At 43.8% G+C, this 15,019-nt stretch overlaps 1 protein-coding gene across 1 annotated transcript in view; it reads left to right on the plus strand.

Annotated features, from left to right (window-relative positions):
- The window catches only part of LOC117505423 (alpha-tectorin-like), a 46,388-nt gene that overhangs the window by 2,065 nt on the left and 29,304 nt on the right, over positions 1-15,019 (plus strand). The window contains 2 exon segments of the mRNA XM_034165068.1: positions 13,222-13,373; positions 13,602-13,680. Coding sequence (XP_034020959.1) covers positions 13,222-13,373; positions 13,602-13,680 — 231 coding nt within the window.

A 15,019-nucleotide genomic window follows, 5' to 3' on the forward strand; every position in this document is an offset into this window, starting at 1 on the left:
TAAGAAACACTATAAGAAATCAGGAAAAAAAAATTGTGACAGTAACGGTTACTTTTTTAGACCAAGCAGAGGAAAAAAATATGGAATCACTCAGTTCTGAGGAATAAATTATGGAATCATGAAAAACAAAAGAACGTTCCAACACATCACTAGTATTTTGTTGCACCACCTCTGGCTTTTATAACAGCTTGCAGTCTCTGAGGCATGGACTTAATGAGTGACAAACAGTACTCTTCATCAATCTGGCTCCAGCTTTCTCTGATTGCTGTTGCCAGATCAGCTTTGTAGGTTGGAGCCTTGTCATGGACCATTTTCTTCAACTTCCACCAAAGATTTTCAATTGGATTAAGATCCAGACTATTTGCAGGCCATGACATTGACCCTATGTGTCTTTTTGCAAGGAATGTTTTCACAGTTTTGTTCTATGGCAAGATGCATTATCATCTTGAAAAATGATTTCATCATCCCCAAACATCCTTTCAATTGTCCAAAATATCAACGTAAACTTGTGCATTTATTGATGATGTAATGACAGCCATCTCCCCAGTGCCTTTACCTGACATGCAGCCCCATATCATCAATGACTGTGGAAATTTACATGTTCTCTTCAGGCAGTCATCTTTATAAATCTCATTGGAAAGGCACCAAACAAAAGTTCCAGCATCATCACCTTGCCCAATGCAGATTTGAGATTCATCACTGAATATGACTTTCATCCAGTCATCCACAGTCCGTGATTGCTTTTCCTTAGCCCATTGTAACCTTGTTTTTTTCTGTTTAGGTGTTAGTGATGGCTTTCGTTTAGCTTTTCTGTATGTAAATCCCATTTCCTTTAGGCGATTTCTTACAGTTCGGTCACAGACGTTGACTCCAGTTTCCTCCCATTCGTTCCTTATTTGTTTTGTTGTGCATTTTCGATTTTTGAGACATATTGCTTTAAGTTTTCTGTCTTGACGCTTTGATGTCTTCCTTGGTCTACCAGTATGTTTGCCTTTAACAACCTTCCCATGTTGTTTGTATTTGGTCCAGAGTTTAGACACCGCTGACTGTGAACAACCAACATCTTTTGCTACATTGCGTGATGATTTACCCTCTTTTAAGAGTTTGATAATCCTCTCCTTTGTTTCAATTGACATCTCTCGTGTTGGAGCCATGATTCATGTCAGTCCACTTGGTGCAACAACTCTCCAAGGTGTGATCACTCCTTTTTAGATGCAGACTAACGAGCAGATCTGATTTGATGCAGGTGTTAGTTTTGGGGATGAAAATTTACGGGGTGATTCCATAATTTATTCCTCAGAATTGAGTGATTCCATATTTTTTCCCCTCTGCTTGGTCTAAAAAAGTAACCGTTACTGACTGCCACAATTTTTTTTCCTGATTTCTTATAGTGTTTCTTAAAGCCAGAAAGTTGCCATTTGAAATGACTTTAGTTTTGTGTCATGTCTGTGATCTGCTTTTTTTCTACAAAATTAAACAACTGAATGAACATCCTCCGAGGCCAGTGATTCCATAATTATTGCCAGGGGTTGTATATGTATTTTCTGATCGTTCCTCAGGTTTGCAGATTTTCTTGTCACAAACGTCATCTGGAGTGAGCGTGTTGGTGTGAGATTGGGTGTTTGTGTAGCAGAAATGGGCTCGGATCCAGAATCTGAGCTTTTTTTTGTTGTGATCCAGGTGTATAGCACATCAGAGCAGACACTGTGCAGATGAGCTGGCCCCAGTCTTCACGGGGATCTTCAACACCTCCCTGGAGTCATGCCATGTTCCAGTCTGTTTCAAGTCCTCAATCATAGTTCCAGTCCCCAAGAAACCACGCATCACTGGACTTAATGACTACTGTCCTGTGGCTCTCACGTCTGTAGTCATGAAGACCTTCGAACGCCTGGTTTTATCCCACCTGAAGTCCATCACCGACCCCCTCCTGGACCCCCTGCAGTTTGCCTACAGAGCCAACAGGTCTGTAGATGATGCCATAAACCTGGCCCTGCACTCCATCCTGCAGCACCTGGACTCCCCAGGAACCTATGCTAGGATCCTGTTTGTGGACTTCAGCTCTGCATTCAATACCATCCTTCCAGCTTTGCTCCAGGACAAGCTTTCTCTGCTCTACGTGCCCGACTCCACCTACAGGTGGATCACAGACTTCCTGATGGACCGGAGTCAGCGTGTGAGGCTGGGAAAAAATGTCTCAAACACTCGGGTTCTCAGCACAGGATCTCCACAGGGCTGTGTACTTTCCCCTCTGCTCTTCTCCCTGTACACTAACTGCTGCACCTCCAGCCACGACTCCGTAAAGCTCATCAAGTTTGCGGACGACACCACCCTCATCTGACTCATTTCGGATGGGGATGAGTCTGCCTACAGGAGGGAGGTGGACCGGCTGGTGACCTGGTGCAGCAGCAACAACTTGGAGCTCAACGCCCAGAAAACAGTGGAGATGATCGTGGACTTCAGGAAAGCCACAGCCCCCACGCCCTCCCTCGCCCTCACCAACAGCCCCATCACCACTGTGGTCTGTCACCGCTTCCTTGGCACCACCATCACCCAGGACCTCAAGTGGGAGTCAACCATCAGCTCCCTCATCAAGAAGGCCCAGCAGAGGATGTACTTCCTGCGGCAGCTGAAGAAGGCCAAGCTGCCTGTCCAGCTGATGGTGCAGTTCTACACGGCCATCATCGAGTCCATCCTCTGCTCCTCCATCAGTGTGGTACGCCGGGGCCACAGCCAGGGACAGACACAGACTGCAGTGCATTGTGGCCTCTGCTGAGAAGGTGATCGGCTGTAGCCTTCCATCTCTCCACGACCTGCACGTCTCCAGGACTCTGGGCCGAGCAGGTCGGATCACAGCTGACCCTTCTCACCCTGCTCACGGTCTATTCAAACCACTCCCCTCGGGCAGGAGGCTACGGTCCATCCGGACCAGAACCTCCCGCCATAAGAACAGTTTCTTCCCCTCTGCCGTTAGACTCATGAACTCCTCATAACTCAGTCACCTTAAGCTTAACTCTGTCACTTTATCATTTTATCACGGGTCACTTTAGACAATGTACTTTGGTTTTTAATTGCACTCCTCCCACTGCACTGTTTTATCGGTTTCTCTGTTTTTCTGTTGCACACAGCCTTTCATATTTCGTATCTTTTTAAATCTTATATTTTATCTTATTTTGACACATATATTTTATCTTAACATTTTATCTCTTCTTAATGTTGCACCATTGTACCAAAGCAAATTCCTAGTCTGTGAATCCTGTTCACTGGCAATGGCAATAAACTTCTTCTGATTCTGATTCTATAATCTATCTGTGTTACTCTGACTCGTGTATTTCACTGAGCTCTTGCTCTGCAACAGTCCCTGGTGTTTTTATAGACTGCTCCCATTTCGTCAGATCCATCCGTCCATCGGGTCTTGTTGTGAACGTTGAATGATGGCTTTCGTCATCCATCCTTCAGAACTTTCAACTTGACTATATTGTCCATAACGGAAGTGGAAGCTGCTGAGCCTTGGTTCATTAACATCCTGCTCAACCAAGTTGTTCAGGGGGGCATTATATTTTTACCACACCCATTCGGCCATCAGTGTGTAAACCCTTGGTTTCTGCACACTAACTGAAGAACATCTTGTCTGATTGAAACCATTTCTTGGTGGTATATTGGAGAAGACTAGAGGAAGGTTCCTTTTGAAAATGTGACTCAATACACCACATACCAATTGTAAAGCTGCAAACTTTCACAATACAAATACTATTTTACCATGAAGCTCAAAATTGTGCTCAGGTGCATCCTGTTTCCACTGATCATCCTTGAGATGTTTCTGCAGCTTAATTGGAATCCACCTGGGGTAAATTCAGTTGATTGAACATGCCCTGTCTACATGTAAGGTCCCACAGTTGACAGTGCATGTCAGAGCACAAACCAAGCATGAAGTCAAAGGAATTGTCTATAGACCTCCCAGACGGGACTGTCTCAAGGCACAAATCTCGGGAAGGGTACAGAAACATTTTTGCTGCTTTGAAGGTCCCAATGAGTACAGTGGCTTCCATCATCTGTAAATGGAAGAAGTTCAGATCCACTAGCACTCTTACTAGAGCTGGCCGCCCATCTAAACTGAGCTATCAAAGGAGAAGGACCTTAGTGAGGGAGGTGACCAAGAACCTAATGGTCACTCTTTCAGAGTTCCTCTGTGGAGAGAGGAGAACCTTCCAGAAAGACAACCATCTCTACAGCAATCCACCAATCAGGCCTGTATGGTAGAGTGGCCAGATGGAAGCCACTCCTTATGCTGCATTTACACATAACGACAAGAAGTGATGAATGCCACGAAGTATACATTCTTAGCCACTGATCACAAAGGTGAAGATTTGAGGCAGAGGCATCAGGTGTCCTCAGGAACTGCTGCAACCTGTTACCACGCATTACGATTAATGGCACGTGTTGCTGGGGAATTCTCAGGAACCATTACGCATGGTCAAGAATAATGTTCTGTGCTGTTGCGTGTAACATTGCATCGTTACGTTCTGTCACGTAGTGAATGAGGCGACTTGTCTCCACACACAGACACACACACACCCATATTCATCCTACCATCAGCTACTGAACAATTCAGATCGCTCCAGTTTGCTCTTCAAAATCCACAGCAGAAGAACGTGACTGCATGCTTAGTTGGGCTCTGTCCCATGGAGTGGCACAGAGAAGAGGAGGGGGGGGAGACGGAGCGAGCCAGATGTGTGGCTCCACGTGGCTCTCATCTCGCTCGTTTTCCCAAACATCAGGCACATGCAACAGCAGTAGGTGGAACACCTGCAGGAGCGCGCTGATAAGCACTGGAACGAGACTTTTAGCCGACTTGGCATCACTGTCCTTCTTCAGCATACTGCAGCAATGAAACTGAATGCGGTGCAGCAGGGTTTAATTGTGCGCACATCAGAGAAGAACGCTGTCATGCTCTATTAAGGATCACCACTAATCAAGCTGGATCAACACACTCAGTTGCGACCTCCACAGCATGAGGCAAAATGATGGTGCATGACATTCATGGAAGATTTTTTTTTTTTTTTTGACAGCCAAAAACATGCTCCACCAAAATCATGAATATCACGCACTATTAAGAAACTTATTCAGATGTGTTAAGTCATGTTAAGAATGTCAGGAATGTGCCAAGAATGACGCAAATATGACAATCATAACGCGTCCTGTCTATCTGTAAACGCAGCATTAGTAAAAAAGACACATGGCAGCCTGCCGGCAGTTTGCCAAAAGGCACCTGAAGGACTCTCAGATCATGAGAAACAAAATTCTCTGGTCCGATAAAACAACGATTGAACTCTTCTGCGTGAATGCCAGGTGTCATATTTGGAGGAACCCAGGCATGGTGAAGCATGGTGGTGGCAGCATCATGCTATGGGGATGCTTTTCAGCGGCAGGAACTGGGAGACCAGTCAGGATTCAGGGGAAGATGAATGCAGCAATGTACAGAGACATCCTGGATGAAAACCTGTTCCAAAGTGCTCTTGACCTCAGACTGGGCCAATAGTTGATCTTTCAGCAGGACAATGACCTTAAGCACAAAGCCAAGATATCAAAGGTGTGGCTTGAGGACAACTCCTTGAGTGACCCAGCCAGAGCCCACACCTGAATCCGATTGAGCATCTCTGGAGAGATCAGAAAATGTCTGTGCACCGATGCTCCCCTTCCAACCTGATGGAGCTTGAGCGGTGCCTGCAAAGAGAAATGGACAACACTGCCCAAAGATAGGTGCACCAAGCTTGTGACATCATAATGAAGACAACTTGATGGTGTAATTGCTATCAAAGGTCCATCAACCAAGTACCGAGCAAAGGGTGTGAATACTTGCGTACATGTGATTTCTTAGTTTTTTATTTTAAAAAAACTTTGCAAAAAAAAAATCAAATAAAAATTTTTTTATGTTGTCATTATGGGGTGTTGTGTGTAGAAAGTTGAGGGGAAAAATACATTTACTACATTTTTTTTAATAAGGCTGTAACATAACAAAATTTGGAAAAAGTGAAGCACTAAATACTTTCCGGATGCACTGTAAGTGCACACTTTCACGAGCGCCACTAGCTTAGCTTATGGCAAGCTAAAAGTGGATGCTCTCGTTATGGCCGAACAACTGTCCAGTTTCTGGGTATTCTGTGTTAGCACGCACCTGCGGCCAGTGTGCTTGATGAATTCCTGTGCAAAAAGTAGTTCCCAGTTAATTGTGATATATTCTTGTAAGATAATGAGTACGAGGTCTATTAGAAAAGTATCCGACCTTATTATTTTTTTCAAAAACCATATGGATTTGAATCACGTGTGATTACGTCAGACATGCTTGAACCCTCGTGGGCATGCGAGAGTTTTTTCACGCCTGTCGGTTACGTCATTCGCCTGTGGGCAGTCTTTGAGTGAGGAGTCGCCCACCCTCTCGTCCTTTTTTCATTGTTTAGGAATGGCTCAGAGACTGCTGCTTTGTTTGATCAAAATTTTTTCAAAACTGTAAGGCACAACTGAGTGGACACCATTCGATAAATTCAGCTGGTTTTCGGTAAAAACTTTAACGGTTGATGAGAGATTTTGGTCTGGTAGTGTCGCTTTAAGGACGGCCCACGGTGCCTGATGGCGATCTGCGCTTCGAGGCGGCAGCGTCTCGCAGTTTCTAGTTGAGAACTTTCAGAAGAAGTCGGCATGAGGAGTTTATTCGGACATTCCATTGTTAACGGACATTTTGTAATGAAAGAACGTGCGGGCAGAGTCGCATGTCGGGCCGGACCCGACCGCGGGGGGTCGTGACAGGAAAAACACCTCCGTTGGAAACCTTAACGGGCAAGTTGGAACATGCCCAAGCTGTTAAACAATTTCTCAGTTACTCACTTGTTGAAAGCCATCAAAAGCCGCCTGAATTTTACAAATGGTTTTCAACACAGAGGTGTTTTTCCTGTCGCGGCGCACACAGATTTGCCGAGTCGTCACGGAAACGACTCGGCGAATTTGCGCGCACGTCTTTCATTACAAAATGTCCTTAAACAGTGGAATGTCCACAGAAAATCCTCATGCCGGCCCCTTCTGAATCTTCTCTGTTCTCTCACAACGTCCTGGGTGAATTAAGCCTTAAATTAGGATGTTTTCAGGTCGAAACAGGCAGATGGATGCCACCTCCAACCGCGCCGCGCCGATCCGCTTTGTGAGCTGTCCTTAAAGCGAAAGAAACTCCACAACCTCTCATCAGCCGTTAAACTTTTCACCGAAAACCAGCATAATTTCTCGAATAGTGTCCACTCGGATATTCCCTCAGGTCCAGAAAAAATTTTGATAAAGCAACGTGCGCCGTCTGGAGCAGCGTGTGAAACAAAGGAATTCAGCCGAGAGGGCGGGACCACATCTCACTCAAGGCCTGCCTACAGGGAAATGACGTCACCGACACGCGTGAAAAAACTCACGCATGCGCACGAGGGTTCAAGCATAATTGGTGGAATCGCACGTCATTCAAATCCATATAGTTAAAAAAAATAATAAAAGGGTCGGTTTATTATCTAATAGACCTCGTATATCTCATCAAAATCAATTCTAAAATTCACCAGTAATAAAATTATAAAGATAACTTAAGTTTAAAGAGTGGCCGTAATAAATATATACGTTTATGAGCAACTTCACCTGTTATTGCTCAAGCACATTGTAAACATTGACAGGATGGAGTTTGATGCTGAAGAGTTCAGAAAGACACGATTGGAATGTTTTGATTACCATTTACAGTTGGCGATGAAAGAGTTGGGTGTTAACTTCAGAACAAGAAGCTGCACTGAAAGACATCTGGGACAAAGAGATGCATTCTGTATGTTGTCGTTCCAACAAGGGCGGCACTCTGAGCAGGGCAGAAAAAGTAGTCCGGCGAGCTCAACCTATGGGCGTGACCTATCCCACAAAGCCAAAATAGCAGAGATGTCAGTCCAATGAAAGCGGCACTCTGAGCAGGGTGACGTAAGTGCTTATTTAAGTCTGGCCATTTTATCTCGTTTATGAAGAAATTGTTGCATCAGGTTTCAGGCACTTGATTGCCTCGACCATCTCTTGGTAATCATCTTAAAGGCATGTAGAACGTGTTGCGAAAACGTGAAAAAAGCGTTGGGCTTGAGACCAGAAGATCCTCAGTTCAAATTCCAGTCCTTGGGCAAGGTCTTTAATCTCCTAGTTGCTCCCAGTGCGACACATTGGCAGGGGCACATGGTGCTTTTGGTTTGATTGCGCGCTGTTCACACCCACTGCACATGATGAATGTGTGCCACATACATGTTAAATGGACTCTATTTATATAGCGCTTTTCCATCTGCATCAGACGCTCAGTGTGCTTTACACATTGATCCTGATGTCAGGGTGTTGCCATACAAGGTACTCGCTACACACTGGGAGCAACTAGGGGATTAAGACCTTGCCCAAAGGCCCTTAGTGATTTTCCAGTCAGTTTGTGATTTGAACCGAGGGTCCTCTGGTCTCAAACCCAACACTTTTACCACTAGACCATCACCTCCCATGTGATTACATAAACATTTCCTCCCTGGCCAGGGTCCAGTGGAGATGGACACGTGGCACAACATGCTGGCAGACTTTGCTGTGACTGATCTATCTCAGAGTTCAATCAACCACAATCACATCATTTCAAATGCTCTTATGATGCCATCAGAGTATGTAGATTGCAATCAGATGGTGCACAAACTGCACATAGACTGCCGTTAGATGGGCATCCCATCTCAACGGCGCCAAGAACATTTCGACCTGTGCAACACACTCGGGACAGCCGAGCCAATGGGACCAGCTATGTAGACTGCTCAGAGACTGCTGTCCGTCCATGTTCAGACATCACCTCAATACTTCCCGACTGTGGCTGGATGTGTCATTCTGACTCCATTCGGCCTCAATCAGCCTATGTGTGACAATTATTTTTTTTTCTGAGTACCTCAATTACAAACCTGTGTTGACAGTTCCTTGGAGGCAGCCTATCAATCATGACAAAAGTTTTGTATCAAAATGTGTTGTTTATGAGAATTTGTTGGGGGGTTTTGGGGGGGGGAGATCTTCTGATCTCCTCACTGTAATTTTATGTGTTGAGCGAACATGAAGACTCAGGGACTGACAGGAAACAGACTTCAAAAACCAGATGTTGTATTGAAAAGATGTGTTCACAGATTGAACAAAGAGTCACTATGACAGTGCTGGGGTCTTGAAGCCAGCGTTCCACCCGACATTGCACCCTGCCTATGTTTTAAACCTGCGCTCGGCTGACCCACAGGTGGGCAGGCCTTGCCCGGCTGCGTGGATCAGTACAGTTTATGTGATTGGATGAAGAGTGTTGCATTTGTCATTGTATGGGGGTGCCATGCTCACGTTGTTATATCTGAACGGAATGTGTTATGTCAAAACTTTATTCTGCCTGTATCTGTATCAACGTAATAAGCAAAGAACAGAATATTTCATGACATCTGTTGTCCCAGACGGAGATACGAAAACCTTAGTTTTATCAGTTTAGACTGTACGCAAGTGAAGACATTTTTCAGGTATGTTTGCAAAACATTCAGGTTAAATCCAGTTTGTGTCATTAAGTCGTCTGAGGACAAGTGTCATGGAACATTCCATCCAACAGTTTCAAAGTCAAATGGAACTTTGACTTGCAGGTGCAACGTGGTCTCCTTTGAAGGTATACTTTTCTCACAAAGCAGCTCGTGAATCCAGCTGAGCAAGATACCTTTTTCTTGCTGAACACAAAATGTTCCAAACCAAACATGAACTGAAGGCCAAAAAAAATGTCTCCAATTAAACTGTCTAATGACATCTGTATTTATTTTTATGATTTATTGACAGCCTCTCCTTTCAAATCTGACACGTGACGTAAGCAGTGCTTTGTTGGAGGCACAACACACACTTCAGTCAACAAACTTTGGTCGATTTCAGATCTTTTACTGGTTGGTTTCATTCCACAGTCAGCTGCTGTTGGCCTTCATCCAACACAGTGAAGTCGCTGCTGAAATGAAGTGACAGTATTTTGAAACCGTACTACGATACAGTGGTATCATGTCACATGTTGTGGTAACTTTTATACACGTTTTATTGGGATTAAACTGGTTTTTGCAAGTTTTATTGATTTCCTAAATTTACCTGACTTTCAGAGGCAACAGGAACCCCTGCTGTGAGGAGGGAGTTGGACGATAGCACTTGGTTACTCCTCCGTGTAGCATGATCGAATCAACATTTTTGAAGCCATCAACTGAAATCTGGTCACCAACTTGTTCCACGACTGCAGTGCTCTGATGTTAAAGAATGCAAAGTAATTTAAAGTCTGCTGTCAGTCCTGCAACTATAAACTTACAGTACAGTCAAGTATTTTGGACAAAAAATGTTTGCAGTCATCAGTTTCAGCACACTAATTTTCAAGTTTCTCTTTCAGAAATGCAACCAAAGCTGCAAGGTGACGCAGAGCTAAATGTGACGTTGAAAACTCAGCCTTACTTACCTTGGCCTGGACTAATTAGGTAAGAACCAAACGGTCCTGCTGACTAGTTAAATTAGAGTTTAAAGAGATCAATAAGTCCTTGTTCAGACAACATGAGTTCTGGAAGCAAGAATAATTCCTATTGAGACCAACAATGATGTTTTCTGTAAAGTCTACATTACATCCCACAATACATGAAGTCCTAACTGGGTAATATATTCACTTCAGGCAGCTTACGATGAGATCCTGAACTCGGGGTTAGTTACTGTCAAGATCCAGGAGAACTTACTTCAATTTCAATTTATTTAATTTATATTGCGCCAAATCACAACAAAGTTGCCTCAAGGCGCTTCACACAAGTAAGTTCTAACCTTACCAACCCCTAGAGCAAGAACACAGGTGACAGTCATCACCAAAACTCCCTCTAATGATTTGAGGAAGAAACCTCAAGCAGACCAGACTCAAAGGGGGGACCCTCTGCTTGAGCCATGCTAATGACACACTTGACAATACAAATGTAAAAGAAATTTTGGAGGTCCATGCTGGTGTCCAGAACTCAAGATAACTAGACAGAACTTGTTTCTGTCAAGACTACATGGTTGCTACTACAATAGTTATAGTGGTATCAAGAAAAGCTCCAGATGAGATTAATTTTCATTAAAGGTTGAAGGAATCTAAGGAAATTAAGATGATATTGGTGAATGAGGGCCAACGTCTGCAGCACACGACTGTGCATAATTATTTCATGACATCTCTTCAGTCAGATCTTGTGTGCCGTGTGTCGGGCCCTAAATGTACGATTATCTTTCAGCAGGACAATGACCCTAAGCACAAAGCCAAGATATCAAAGAAGTGGCTTCAGGATAACTCTGTGAATGTCCTTGAGTGGCCCAGCCAGAGCCCAGACCTGAATCAGATTGAACATCTCTGGAGAGATCTGAAAATGGTTGTGCACCGACGCTCTCCATCCAACCTGATGGAGGTTGAGATGTGCTGCAAAGAGGAATGGACAAAACTGCACAAAGATAGGTGCACCAAGCTTGTGACATCATAATTAAGAAGATTTGATGCTGTAATTGATGCCAAAGGTCCATCAACCAAGTACTGAGCAAAGGGTGTGAATACTTGTGTACATGTGATTTCTTAGTTTTTTATTAAAAAAAAAAAGTTTACAAAAAAAAAACAATTGAATAAAAAAAATTTCATGTTGTCATTATGGGGCCTTGTGTGTAGAAGGTTGAGGGTAAAAAATGAATTTACTCCATTTTTTAAAATAAGGCTGTAACATAACAAAATTTGGAAAAAGCGAAGCACTGAATACTTTCCGGATGCACTGTAAGTGCACACTCCCACGAGCGCCACTAGCTTAGCTTATGGCAAGCTAAAAATGGACGCTCTCGTTATGGCAAGAAGCGGCACTGAAAGACATCCATCTGGGACAAAGTGATGCATACTGTATGTTGTCGTTCCAACAAGGGCAGCACACTGAGCAGGGCGGTAAAAGTAGTCCGGTGAGCTCAACCTATGGGCGCGTCCTATCCCACAAAGGAAAATGAGTACAAACAAAACAAGGCCAGGAATTCTACACAGTCTACACACAAAACTAACTACAGCACTACAGGAGGAAACAATCAAAGGTCAGGTACCTAAAACAGGAGCCACGTGACCAGTGTGAGGAAAGAGACGATCACAACGAGCATAAAGAAACTAGAAAATGAACAAGGACACAGGTGTTACTTGAATATCATCTCAAACTGATGAACAAAATGAAGGACAGGTGTGTGGCTGGGTCAAAGTTAAAATAAAAACAATAGTAGATAAGAACTAAACTGACATCTAAAGATAAGTAGAACATAACATGACCATAACTAAGAAAATCACAAAACCAAAATACAGATTTAAAGAAAAAACACATAATACAAAAATAGACATAGAGCACAAAAAGAGGACAAAGTGCAACATCGGAAAACTAGACAATCGCATAAAGGAGGAGGAACAAAATTACAAGAACTTGGTTTCCAAAACTACATCGTGCATCATAAAACATGGCCAAAAAGTCTGTGTTGCTCAGTGACAGCCCCAAAACATCACTGCTCTAGAGGAGATGTGCATGGAGGAATGGACCAAAATATCAGCTACAGTGTGTGCAAACCCAGTGAAGACTTACAGAAACGTTGGACCCAACAAAGATTATGTTACAAAGAACTGAGTTGAACTTTTGTTATTGACCAAATACTTATTTTCCACCATAATTTACAAATAAATTCTTTAAAAATCCTACAATGTGCTTTCCTAGATTTTTTTTTTTCCTCATTGTCTCTCATAATTGAAGTATATCTATGTTGAAAATTACAGACCTCTCTCATCTTTCTAAGTAGGAGAACTTGCACAATCAGGGACTGACTAAATACTTTTTGGCCCCACCGTAAATGACAAAAGAAAAGAAAGTCCACAGTGGAGATGGTTATGTTAGATCAATGTTTCACATAATCCTATTTGATATAATCCACTTCATAAACAAGTATAAATTCTTTAAAATGCTAGTTTTGGGTCATGCAGGGATAGTTGAAATAGATTCCCATCAAGGAAACAAAGCAAATTTCAAAACTTAACCCAAGATGAGTCATTTAAATGAACCTGTTTCAAGCTTGTGAACATCAAACTCTTTCGTGACTATGAACTTGGCATGTCCTGAGGTGTTTTGGCTCAGAGGTTTTATTGGCGTCCCATGTCAGGTTTGTCTGGTTAAGATGCTACAGAGCAGAGTATAAATCAGACAGGCTGAAAGGGGTGAGGGAGCAGAATCCTCACCACCGGGATACACGTCAGAAGACTTTGGATCCAGAGGAGCAGAACTGCATCATTTCCACCATCAGACTTCCAGACGGTAAGTTTGCTACATCTCCTTTGTAAGATGTTCCATCCATTGATGCGTCCATCCATTTTCTGAATCCACTTATTCTATCTGAGGGTGAAGGAGGACAGACTTGGAGAGGTGGCTTCAGATTTAACATTCAGTCAAGTAACATCTTTAGATATAGGGGATCACCTTAAAATGAGGAGATCTCAAATATGTGACGAGACCAACTCAGTCCTGTCCAACTCTCTGTTCCAGCTTTGTGCGTGGTGATTGACTTCCTCTGCCATGCTGTCCCTGCTGATGCTCCTGGCTGCCCTCAGCCTGCTGAAAATGGGTAAAAAGCTGCAACCCTGCAGCAAAGACACATGAACAAGACCACTTTATTATATCCACCAACAAGATTGCTTAATTTCAAAACATCTCAAACATACCCTGACTAACACAATCCACCAGATCCAGATCAGGAACAGATTGCATTTATCCTCTGACAAATTTACACTCTCCTGAAGCAAACATGATCTTTTGCAGGACCATATTCTGCTCTGTTCTGCACTTATTTAATTACAAACATTCCAGTCTTTATGGAAGGCATTATTTTACTTTCAGTAAGGTGAATAACAAACTGGTGGGAATATTGTTTAACAAAATTATATTTAAAAACCCTTCTTCATTGTTACACATCTTCATCCTCATCTTCAGCTGCTTATCTGGAACCAGGTTGTGGGGCAACAGCTCCAGCAGGGGACCTTAGACTTCCCTTTCCCATGCCACATTGACTACCTCTGATTTGGGGATCCCGATGCGTTCCTAGGAGATATAATCTCTCCACCTAGTCCTGGGTCTTCCCCGGGGTCTCCTCCCAGATGGATGTGCCTGGAACATTTCCTAGGGAGGCGCCCAGGGGGCATCCTCACCAGATGCCCAAACCACCTCAGCTGGCTTCTTTCAACACGAAGGAGCTGCAGCTCTACTCCAAGCTCCTCGTGAATGATCAAGCTTCTCACCCTATCTCTAAGGGAGACACCAGCCACCCTCATGACGAAACCCATTTTGACCGCTTGTACCTGTGATCTACTTCTTTTGGTCATAACCCAGCCCTCATGACCATAGGTGAGAGTAGGAATGTAGATTGACCAGTAGATCGAGAGCTTCCCCTTTTGGCTCAGCTACCTACTCATCACAACAGTACAGTAGAGCGAATGCGACACCGCCCCTGCTGCACCGATGCTCCGGCCAGTCTCGCGCTCCATTGTCCGCTCACTGGTGAACAAGACCCCAAGGTATTTGAACTCCTTCACTTGGGGCAACTCCTTCACTTGTAGGCAATCCATCATTTTCCTGCTGAGAACCATGGCCTCATATTTAGAGGTGTTGATCCTCATCCCAGCTGCTTCACACTCAGCTGCGAACTGATCCAGTGAGTGTTGGAGGTCACAGACTGATGAAGCCAATAGAACCACATCATCTGCAAAAAGCAGTGATGAGACCCTGAGCCCACCAAAGTGGAAACCCTCCTCCCCCCGACTACGCCTCGATATCCTGTCCATGAATATTACAAACAGAATTGGTGACAAGGCGCAGCCTTGGTGGAGGCCAACCCCCACCTGAAACAAGTCTGACTTACTGCCAAGCACCCGAACACAGCTCTTTTAGAAATTGGATGACCCTGAGAA

This window comes from Thalassophryne amazonica, chromosome 23 (genome assembly GCF_902500255.1).
Source record: "Thalassophryne amazonica chromosome 23, fThaAma1.1, whole genome shotgun sequence".
Taxonomy (NCBI): domain Eukaryota; kingdom Metazoa; phylum Chordata; class Actinopteri; order Batrachoidiformes; family Batrachoididae; genus Thalassophryne; species Thalassophryne amazonica.